Raw genomic sequence first — 11,677 nt, 5'->3', positions numbered from 1 at the left:
AGGATGGTCTTGATCTCCTGACCTCGTGATCCGCCCGTCTCGGCCTCCCAAAGTGCTGGGATTACAGGCTTGAGCCACCGCGCCCGGCCTGTATTTACCCAATTTTCCACTGTGACCCTGATGATACCCCGTACAAATAACAGGCAGGAAAAAGAACAGAGAAAGCAATGCCAAAGGGGCCACACAGATATAAATTTAACTTTCACAATTACTTTGGCTGTAAATCTAGAGCAGACAAAAATTGGTGGGTGTATCATCTTGACTGTGGTTAAGGAAAGTTGCAGGGCACATGGAAATGCTGGATTGTCTTGGACAGCTCTGAATCTAAAACCTCCCAACCAGGGAGAGAGAATGAAGGGAGAAGCTAACTCCTCCTTTAGTACATCCCAAATGGAACAAGGAAAAAGAAATACAAGCTTTTGTAGCTTATGAAGGACAGGTGGAACTAGGAGGGAAGTACCTGAGTTGGCCAGTGCCTCATCCCTATGCCTTGACATGGCTCCTTTCTCCAATTCAAGCTGGCACCATGCCTAGGTGCCAGTGACTGCTGGACCCAGCAGCTGCTGCTGGACCTCCCTTCCACTCTCCTCTCTGATTCATTTACCATTTGGTTCCCTTCTGGGACTCTCAGCCCTTATCTGACCATATGTAGACTAATAACCTGCCTAATATTCGCCATAGGTAGCAATTATTCTCTATGACCATAAATTCCTTAAGGTAGCACAGTATATAAGGTCTAAGTGGCAAGATATGCTTTTATCACTTTAACTTTCATGTAAATGTATATAATTCCCAAAAAACCTGAGCTGAGTGGTAACTACTCTCATCCTGAAAAGCAGATACAAATGCCAGGCTGTACTTTCATGCAAGTATATTACGGTAGATGGAATTTCACATAAAGCAGAAACTCTTCATGCTCCAATAATCCCAGGAATTGGAACAGAGAGAATCCTGCCCCACTGGGTGACAGTGAATGCAGATCCCACCCTCTCCAGTACAGCAGTAAATCTGCTGATGGACTGAGGAGAAGGGAGACGGAGGCAGATTCATAGAATCAGAAACTGTCAGAGTTGAAAAGGCCTCTGAGACATCATCTAGAATGTAGTGTTTCTCAAACTGGTCTGCAAATCTAGTATCAGGGAGCCACAAAGTCTCATCAAGAAAATTTCTTAGGAATGGTGTAATAAATAATTATTATTTTTAAAAATGTTTAAAAAGAAAAATATTTTTTAAAAAAACAAAACAACAACAACAAAAAAAACCAGGTACAGTGGCTCACACCTGTAATCCCAGCACTTTGAGAGGCCAAGACGAGTAGATCACTTGAGGTCAGGAGTTCAAGACCAGCCTGGACAACATGGTGAAACCCTGTCTCTACTAAAAATACAAAAATTAGCTGGGCGTGGTGGCAGGTGCCTGTAATCCTAGCTACTCACGAGGCTGAGGCACAAGAATCACTTGAACCCAGGAGACGGAGGTTGCAGTGAGCCAAGACTGTGCCACTGCACTCCAGCCTGGGTGATAGAGCAAGACTCAATCTTAAAATAAATAAATAACATTTCTATTTTTTGTTTTCATCATAATCTTTTTTTTTAAAAAAGCAGCATATTCTGGATCATCTAGAGGGCCATTTCATAATCAAGTACTGCCATGCAATCAGTAGCTGTATGTGTGTCTGTGTTCACAGCTGCAGTGAGCCAAATGTCACTTAAAGTGACCATATTTAATTCTTCACGTGTTTCTCAATCTCAGGTCCATGAGCCCTTGAGAGTCCTGTGGAAACATTCTTAGGTGTCTACGGGTCCTCGAGTTTGAGAAACACAGATTAAAACCCAGCATCTTAATTGTGTAGGTCCAGAAAAGTCAATAACTTGTCCAAGACAGTGGCAGAATTAGAGCTAGAAGACAAGACTCCTGATTTCTAACCCAGGATTCTTTTTTTTTTTTTTTCTTCACTGTATCTACTGCCTCTCCATGGGGGAAACAGGATTTTAAACCAATTCTTTGACTTTTCTAATCATACATTTCAAAACAATTTAGCTTACTTCATGAGGATCAAAGGAGTGAACATCAGCAAAAAATCGATAAAACAAATACATTTTTTTTTTAAAAAAAAAAGGGAAACCACCACCACACCTCCTTAACTGTGTATAGAGATGGGAGCATTGGCTGGGATACTGACCTTTGAAATGCAGCACATTTTCAGTGATGCTGATGGCAGGGTTCTGTGAAAAGAGACCAAGGATGTAAGAAGGCATTTTAATGAAGAGAAAAAATGAGATTAAACAAGGGGCTTCTTCCCCTCATCCTTCTCCCAAGAGGACTCAGCCTCCTACTCTGTGCCTCCCCCACAAATATATTTAGTCATTTATTCACATCTGTGTAGGCTTTCTCTATGTCTGTCTGTACCTATCTAAGACTGCAGACTCCTGCCAAGAAGGACTCTAACCTGCTCTAACTGTGCAAACAGTCAAGCACTGAATTACTGCATTCTGAGAATGGCCGATCATGCAAGGTGCTATGTGAGATATGAGAGAGGAATACACAGATCTCCAGGACTCAATCCCTGAGCTGTAGAACAGAGGTTCCAGTGGCACAGATGAGGCACTTTCTGTGAGAAGATATGAAATAGTTATCAAGAAACATATGGTCAAGACGAAAAAGGTGGTAAAAGGTAGCAAGTGTTAGCAGAGTTAAGAGAGAGAGAGAGAGCATAACAGGAATCGAGTGGTGGGGAAAAGCTCCACAAAAGGTGAGACCTGTACTGCAACCTGAATGATAAATTAATTCCGACAAGTGGAGGAAAGGGCAGAGGATTGCAGGTGGTGAATGAAAATGCAACGCGCTGCGCCTGTGTCTCTAACTTAGAGGCTCCAGACTCTCTTAACCCCCAAAGGAAACAAGACTCGGGAGAGGTCAAAATTCTCCAAACTGCTCACTGATTCCCAGAAGTTGCTACATACCTTCAGTTTAGCATCACAATTTAAAATGAAACTACTTAACACTTTTTCCAGTGGATGAGAAACAACTCACCTCCTACTTCCAGCTCAAGGTTAATAAGCAAGAGGCAGCTCGATCCCAGTGTCATGGTGTTTGTTTTTCGTCTGTGGGCTTAGCTTTCTGTGCTCCTCAACTACAGCTGTCATCTGACCATAACCTCATGACATTCCAAGCCAGAACAACCCAACAGAGCCCCTCCTGAAGTCCTAACCCACAGAAACTGTGAGAGACAATAATTGATTATTGTTGCTTTAAGCCACTATATATTGGGTGATTTGCTATGTAGCAACAGATTAACAAATAATTAACTGCAATTATTTCTTTAAATGCTTGGTAGAACTTCCAGGTGAAGCCATTTAGACCTGCAAGTTTCCCTGTGGGAAGACTTTTGACTATTGAATCCATGTATTTAATGCTTACGAGGCTATCCAGGTTTTCTATCTCTTTTATAGAAACTATCTCTATTTCTTGGAATTTATCCATTTTATCTGATATGAACTTGTTTTAATATTTTCTTTCCTTTTTTTGAAAAAGTCACCCAGGCTGGAGTGCAATGACTCAGTCTCGGCTAACTGCAATCTCCACCTCCCGGGTTCAAGCAATTCTTCTGCCTCAGCCTCCCAAGTAGCTAGGAGTACAGGCGTGTGCCACCGTGCAGGGCCTAATATTCTCTTAGCTTTTAAATGTCTGTAGCTTGCATGGTTATATCTTCTTCTTCATTACTGATACGGTTTGTGTCTTAATCTTGTCAATATGTCTAGCAATTTTAATTATCTTTCAAGAACTTTTAGCTTTTTATTGATTTTCTCCACCTCTGCTTTCTATGTCTATTCTTATCTTTATTCTTTCCTTCCTTCAATTTCTTTCGGAGAATTTGCTATTTTTTTTTTTCTAACTTCTTGAAATGGAGATTCAAAGGTCTTTAATTTTCGGACTATTTTTTTTCTAAGATAATCATCTAAGAATATAAATTTCCTACCAAATCCGACTTTGGCTGCTCTCAAGCTTTGATTACAGTATTTTCCATTCACATCCTAATTTCCATTATCGTTTTTTCATGGGTTGAGACGGATTTCTTAATTTTCAATTTCCAATTTTCTAGTTATCCTTATGTTATTAACTTCTATCTCAATTGCATTGGGATCAAAGAACATTCTCTGTGTAATTTCAGTCCTGTCAAATGTATGGAGACTTGTTTAGGAAGCAGTATATAGTCAACTTTAGTAAACACTCTCAGTACATTTAAAAGAATGTGTATTCTGGAGTTGTTGGGGCCATGTTCTTTATATGTCCATTAGGTTTACTGTTAATTATTTGTTCACATAATCTATATCCTTACTGAATTTTGTCTTCTAGCTCTATCAATCACTGGGAAATCACACTATCATAAATTTGTCTATTTCTCCTTGTACATCTGTTAATTTAGATATGATTGAGGCAATGTTACTAGATGCATATAACCTTTTTTTTTTTTTTTTTTTTGAGATGGAGTCTCACTCTGTTCCCCAGGCTCACTGCAACCTCCGCCTCCTGGGCTCAAGCAATTCTTCTGCTTCAGCCTCTCAAGTAGCTGGGATTACAGGCGTGCACCACCACACCTGGCTTACTTATTTATTTATTTATTTATTTATTTATTTTCAGTAGAGATGGGATTACACCATATTGGCCAGACTGGTCTCAAACTCCTGACCATTGTGATCCGCCCACCTCGGCCTCCCAAAGTGCTGGGATTACAGGTGTGAGCCACCGCACCAGGCCGGGTTTTGACTTTACTTCTATCACCTGCGACCTGTCGGGCTGTCAAAACCAAAGTTCAAATTCACTTAGTTGAGCAAATGTTCGCAAGGCAAAAGTAGTTTCCGTGTTCAGCTTATCTCTCTGAGTTCCCAATTTCATTTCTACCTCGTTAACTTTTTGATGTTTTTAAGACATTTTTATTCAATACTTTCCGTTGTTTTTAATAGAAAGCTCAATCTACACAACCTAGTCCATCTCTTACTAGAAAAGAAACTGTGCTTTTGCTTATAAGAAGAGGAGTGAATAGCCAGGCCTGGTACCACGCACCTACAGTCCCAGCTACTCGGGAGGCTGAAGTGGGAGTATCACTTGAACCCAGGGGTTCGAATGCAGCTAGGGGAACATAGCAAGTAGTCAGACCCTGTCTCTAATTCTTTTAAAAAATAAAAAAGAGAAAGAGAGTGGGTGGGCAAGGTAGCTCATGCCTATAATCCCAACACTTCGGGAGGCCTAGGCAAGAGGATCACTTGAGCCCAGGAGTTCAAGACTAGCCTGAACAACACAGACCCTGTCTCTACAAAAATAAAAAAAATAGCCAGGTGTGGTGGCACATGCCTGTGGTCCCAGCTACTTGGGAGGCTAAGCTGGAAGGATAACTTGAGCTTAGGAGGTCGAAGCAGCAGTGAGCTTTTATTGCACCACAGCATTCCGACCTGGGTGACAGACTAAGACTCTGTCTCAAAAAAGGAGTGAATACGGAAAAGGGAATAAGAAAACTCAAATTCACAGCAACTGTCTCTCTTTTTTTTTTTTTTTTTTGAGACAGAATCTCCCTCTGTCACCCAGGGCTAGAGTGCAGTGGTGCAATCTCGGCTCACGGCAGCCTCCACCTCCCAGGCTCAAGGATCCTCCCACCTTAGCCTCTCAAATATCTGGGACTACAGGTCCACATCACCATGCCTAGCTAATATCTTTTTAAAATTTTTCGCAGAGACAAGTCTCACTATGTTGCCCAGGCTGGTCCCGAACTCCTGGGCTCAAGCAATCCTCCACCTCAGCCTACCAAACTGCTGGGATTACAGGCATGAGGCACCATGCCCAGCCATCATTTTAAAAATAACAATAAAATCACTTACATCACAAGTCTGTTGTAAGGACTAAATTATAATTGCACACACAGAGCCTGGCAACTAGTAAGAATTCATATTCCGGTTGCTTTTCTTCCTCTGACTAGAGTGCCCATCTAAGTTTCCATGCCTGTTGAACACTACTTCTCTTTCAAAGTTCAGGTCAAATGTTAATTCCTCTTCCCTCCTCCTCACCCTAACATCAGAATCAACAGCTTCCTTCCTACTTTGTATTCACCTTTACTATAATACTTACCACACTGTTCCATAATCATTGTTGATCGTTTAATTGCCTCTCTTGACCTGAGTTCTTTGATGGCAGGGACTGTGTCTTATTCATCTCTATATACCTAATGCCTCAATAATTGTTTAGTGAACTGAAGTCAATTCATCCCATTTTCAGAATCTCTGGCAGAACTACAAAGAGTTCACAATAAACTATCTGCCATCTAACTCTTTGGACAAGAGTTTCCTTTCTCATTCAAATCATTAGTATTTATCTTCCCATCTGTGTGATTAGTATGTGTGCAGAAGAGTTAATATAGCAGTCCTGAGGCTGCAGTCTTTAAAAGTGCCTGCTTCCAAGATCAGCCTTTGGCTGACATCTATCGAGAAACTCAGCCTTCCTCCACCCCCTAACTAATAAGGGTGGTTCAATGTTCCTAAACTGTGCCTACAAACAATGTGATTTATGGTGAATATCAACTTTCCTTCTAGGAGTCTGGAATTTTGGTACATGTTAGGCCAAGGTTACCTAAGTAACAAGCCCCCAGTAAAAATCATGGGTACTTGGCCGGGCACAGTGGCTCATGCCTGTAATCCCAAAGGCTGAGGTGGGTGGATCATGAGGTCAGGAGTTTGAGACCAGCCTGACCAATATGGTGAAACCCCGTCTCTACTTAAAATACAAAAATTAGCCAGGCGAGGTGGCGGGTGCCTGTAATCCCAGCTACTCAGGAGGCTGAGGCAGGAGAATCGCTTGAACCCAGCAGGCAGAGGTTGCAGTGAGCCGAGATCGGGCCACTGCACTCCAGCCTCGGTAACAGAGTGAGAATCTGTCTCTAAAAAAAAAAAAAAAAAAAAAAAAATCATGAGTATTCAATCACTAATGGGCTTCCCTGGGCAGAAATGTTACACATAAGTCACTGCATTTTTCATCGCTGGTGGAGCGTGCTCAAGTATACCCCCTCACAGGAGGAAGAGTGACAGAGAGGTTTATACATGGATTTCTCCAGACTCCACTCGTGCTTTTTTTCCTTTGCTGATCCTGTCCTGTATTCTGCAGCTGTGACAAACCTTAGTCATGAGTACAATTATATACTAAGTCCCACGAATCCTTTTAGCAAATCACTGAGCACACTTGTGGCTGCTGGGGACCCCCAACACTGTGTATTTTTAATGTGATCCTTTTCACCCCAATGCTTTACTTTGAAAACTTTTAAATCTACAAAAAAATTTTTAAAATAGGCCAGGCGTCGTGGCTCACGCCTGCAATCCCGGCACTTTGGAAGGCCAAAGCAGGCAGATCCCTTGACGCCAGAAGTTTGGGACCAGTCTGAACTCCAGCCTGGGCGACAGAGCAAGACCCTGTCTCAAGTAAAAAAAGAAAAAATAGTATAATGAAAACTCATATACCTTCTGCCAATTGATTGCTAAATGTCATATTTGTTTTTTGTTTTAGAAACAAATATTGTTTCTAAACAATATTGTTATATCATACAAAATATAAAGCTCCCAATATTTGCTTTTTATATGCATACTTTTTTGCTGAATTATTTCAAATGAGCTGCAGACATCATATTTCACCTCCAAATATTTCCTCTCCTAAGAAATTATATTCTCTTGCATAATTATCAAAGCTTTCTAATACCTAAGAACAATAACTCCATATTATCTAATAAAAAATCTACATGAAGAATCGTCTCAAAGATGTTCAATTGTTTCTGTTATTTACTGTAATGCAACCCAACTACTCCAAAACTTGACTTAAAACAACTATTTTATTATCTTACGTGATTCTACAGGTTGACTGGGCTTCAGCTATATAGTTCTATTCCACGTGATGTTGGCTGGGACTATAGTATATTGGGCTGGAATATTCAAGATGGGTTGCTCACTTAGCTCCTAATTGTTGTTGGCTGTCATTGGGGAGTTCAGCTAAAACTGTTGACCAGAATAACTATATTTGGCCATTCCATGTGGCTTGGGTCTCTCGCAGCAGGGCTGCTCAGTTCCGAGAGGGAATGTCTCAAGAGCAAGTGCTCCAAGAGAGAAGAAGTGGAAGCTGGCAGTCCTCTTACAAAGAGCAAGCCTGGAACTGGTCACAGCATCATTTTCCAGCATTCTATTCACTAAGTTGCCAGAGGGCCTGCCCAGATTCAGGGAAAGAGGAAATAAACTGCAAGTCTTGATGGCACTCTTGATGCAGTTATCCTGAAGCCACTATATTTACACTTTTAAAAAAAAATCCAGGATCCAATCCAGGTACATACACTCCTCTTGATTGTCATGCCTATTTTTATTTAATACAGACTTACACGTTTATTTATTAACCCATGCCAGTTGTCTGGTAAAATGTATCATATTCTGGATTTGTCTGGCCATTCCTTCATATTAACCATTTTTAGCAAAAATATTTCATAGGTGATATGGTTACATATGGCATCCTTATGTTAGATGGTGATGATAAATTTGGTCATTAAATTGAGAAGGTGACTGCCAGAACTTTCCACTGTAGTGTTCCCTTTTGTAATTAGCAAGTTACCTAATAGTGTAACCTGCCATTCCCTCACAACACTCTTTCATCCAATGGTATGGTCAACTATTGTTAATCCTTACCTGATGCAATTTTACATTGGAGGTCACAAAATTATAATTTTCTTTCTTTCTTTTTTTTTTTTTTTTTTGAGACGGAGTTTCCTTGTTACCCAGGCTGGAGTGCAACGGTGCAATCTCAGCTCACCGCAACCTCCACCTCCCAGGTTCAAGCAGTTCTCCTGCCTCAGCCTCCCGAGTAGCTGGGATTACAGACATGTGCAACCATGCCCGGCTAATTTTGTATTTTTAGTAGAGATGGAGTTTCTCCATGTTGGTCAGACTGGTCTCAAACTCCCAACCTCAGGAGATCTGCTGGCCTCGGTCTCCCAAAGTGCTAGGATTACAGGCATGAGCCACCGTGCCCGGCAAAATTATAATTTTCTAATTCAACCATTCATTTTTCATTTTCTAGTTGGCATTCTTCTGTAAAAAAAGAGTTTTCCCTTTTTCTCTTCTCTCCCTCTCTTTTTAATTGAAATTTTTATTGAGATAATAGTAGATTCACATGTAGCTCTAAGAAATATACACCTACCATGTACCCACAAAAATAAAAATTTTAAAAAAAGAAATAGTACTGAGAGATCCCTTATACACTTTGCCTAGTTTCCCCCAATGGTAGCATTTTACAAAACTATAGCATAAAATCAAAATCAGGATACTGACATTGACACAACCCACCTATGTTATTCAGATTTCCCAGTTTTACTTGTATTCGCTTGCAGGTATGTGCATGTGCGTCTGTGTGTTAAGTTCTACACAATTTGATCACATGTATAGGTTCATCTACCTACTGTCACAGTCAAGATACTGAATAGCTCTAGATCCCTGTGGTGCCTTTGCAAACACCACCAGCCTGTACTCTCTCTGGTCTACATTTCTTTTTTACTATCGCTATGGACTCACGGATTTTCTTTTTTTTTTTTTTTTTTTTGAGATGGAGTCTCGCTCTGTCACCCAGGCTGGAGTGCAGTGGCGGCAATCTCGGCTCACTGCAAGCTCCGCCTCCCGGGTGGTTCACGCCATTCTCCTGCCTCAGCCTCCCAAGTAGTGGGGACTACAGGCGCCCGCCACCACGCCCAGGTAATTTTTTGTATTTTGTAGTAGAGAGGGGGTTTCACCATGTTAGCCAGGATGGTCTCTATCTCCTGACCTCGTGATCCGCCCACCTTGGCCTCCCAAAGTGCTGGGATAACAGGCGTGAGCCACCGCACCCGATAGACTCATGGATTTTCTTTTGTGATCCGCTCAGCCAAATTCCATTACCATTATTACTCTTTCTGATGTTCAAATTGTCACCAACTCGGCCAGTAGAAATCCCTTCAAACCAAATCCTGTATGATTCTGACATGACCGTGTACCCTTTGAGGATATTGTTCTTTCTCTGGCACAGATTTGAAATAATTGGCCATTTCTTCAAGGAGGCATAGTTCCTTCGGTTGGAAATGGTAATGTAGAAGCCATGATCTAGGTACACTGAGGTATAGTTAATGTTCATCTTTCAGTGGGCTAGCTAAGAATTTTAAAAATGATGATGTCATAGTGAAGTTTCCAAGTCAAGCTATTACAAGGCTTCTCCTTACCTTGTTATTTAAGATTTATACCTCTTACAGTGAAAATCTTCCTAATAACATTAGCACATTTATATATTTGTTTTATCCTAAAAAAGTTTCAGAATTAGAATATCAACTTTTTTTGCCAACAGTAAACCTACTAATTACTTGCAGAAGTTTCCTTGTGGAAAATAAGAAAAAAGATAGAAAATTTATATTCAATTTTAAAAAAAAGGAAAGGGAAAAATAACCCTTCTAAGTGTAACATTTAATTGCAGTTCTTTTTGTCCTTAAAATATATTCCAGTTAAAGAGGGGAAGGTTGACTTTTAAAAAGGACATAATCTACTAAAGAACCATAGTACTATGTTCAAATATTATTTGTATTGATTAATTTATCTGTAAGATTTTGTCATCAATTTGATATACAGTTAGGTCCTTTTGGTTCTGTTTATTTAATTTGCTTTTTACTTTTTTTTTTTTTTTTGAGACAGAGTGTCACTCTGTCGCCAGGCTGGAGTGCAGTGGCGCGATCTCGGCTTACTGCAACCTCTGCCTCCCAGGTTCAAGCGATTCTCCTGCCTCAGTCTCCTGAGTAGCTGGGATTACAGGCATGTGCCACTGCGCCCAGCTAATTTCTGTATTTGTAGTAAAGACAGGGTTTCCCCATGTTGGCCAGGATGGTCTCGATCTCTTGACCTCGTGGTCTGCCCGCCTCGGCCTCCCAAAGTGCTGGGATTACAGGCATGAGCCACCAGGCCTGGTCTCCTTTTTTTTTTTTAATACAATTTTATCTTTGAATATGTAAAACATTCCCATTGTTCAAAATTCAAACTTTATGAAATGATTTCCTCAGAAGTCTTGCTCCCAAACCCATCCTCCTCTACCACATTCCTATTCCCCACATACCAGTAACCATTTCATTCATTTCTGGTTTATCTATTCTCTGTATATGCGTGTTTTGCAAAAATTCACAAATATATTTAGATATTCCTATTTTCATCCAAGCGCAGTGACTTATGCCTGTAATCCCAGCACTTTGGGAGACCAAGGCGGGTAGATCGCTTGAGCTCAGGAGTTCGAAACCAATCTGGGCAATATGGTGAAACCCTGTCTCTACAAAAAATACAAAAAAATACACATGGTGGCATGTGCCTATAGTCCCAGCTACTTGGGAGACTGAGGTAGGAGGATCACTTGCGCCTGGAAGGTGGAGACTGCAGTGAGCCAGGATCACACCACTGCACTCCAGCCTGGGTGACAGAGTGAGACCCTGTCTCAAACAAACATACAAAACAATTCACTCTGTCGCCCAGGCTGAGGTACAGTGGCCGGATCTCAGCTCACTGCAAGCTCCGCCTCCTGGGTTTACGCCATTCTCCTGCCTCAGCCTCCCGAGTAGCTGGGACTACAGGCACCCGCCACCTCGACCGGCTAGTTTTTTGTA

At 41.2% G+C, this 11,677-nt stretch overlaps 1 protein-coding gene across 2 annotated transcripts in view; it reads right to left on the bottom strand.

Annotated features, from left to right (window-relative positions):
* HACD3 (3-hydroxyacyl-CoA dehydratase 3) overlaps positions 1 to 11,677 on the bottom strand; it is a 48,101-nt gene that overhangs the window by 22,044 nt on the left and 14,380 nt on the right. For both annotated transcript variants that reach the window (XM_011968320.1, XM_011968329.1), the window contains exon 2: positions 2,183 to 2,225. In XM_011968320.1, the coding sequence (XP_011823710.1) occupies positions 2,183 to 2,225 (43 nt within the window). The remainder of the gene's footprint in view (positions 1 to 2,182; positions 2,226 to 11,677) is intronic.

The sequence above is a fragment of the Mandrillus leucophaeus genome, unplaced genomic scaffold (assembly GCF_000951045.1).
Source record: "Mandrillus leucophaeus isolate KB7577 unplaced genomic scaffold, Mleu.le_1.0 Scaffold12, whole genome shotgun sequence".
NCBI lineage: Eukaryota > Metazoa > Chordata > Mammalia > Primates > Cercopithecidae > Mandrillus > Mandrillus leucophaeus.
This window is presented reverse-complemented; position numbering and strand designations above follow the sequence as displayed.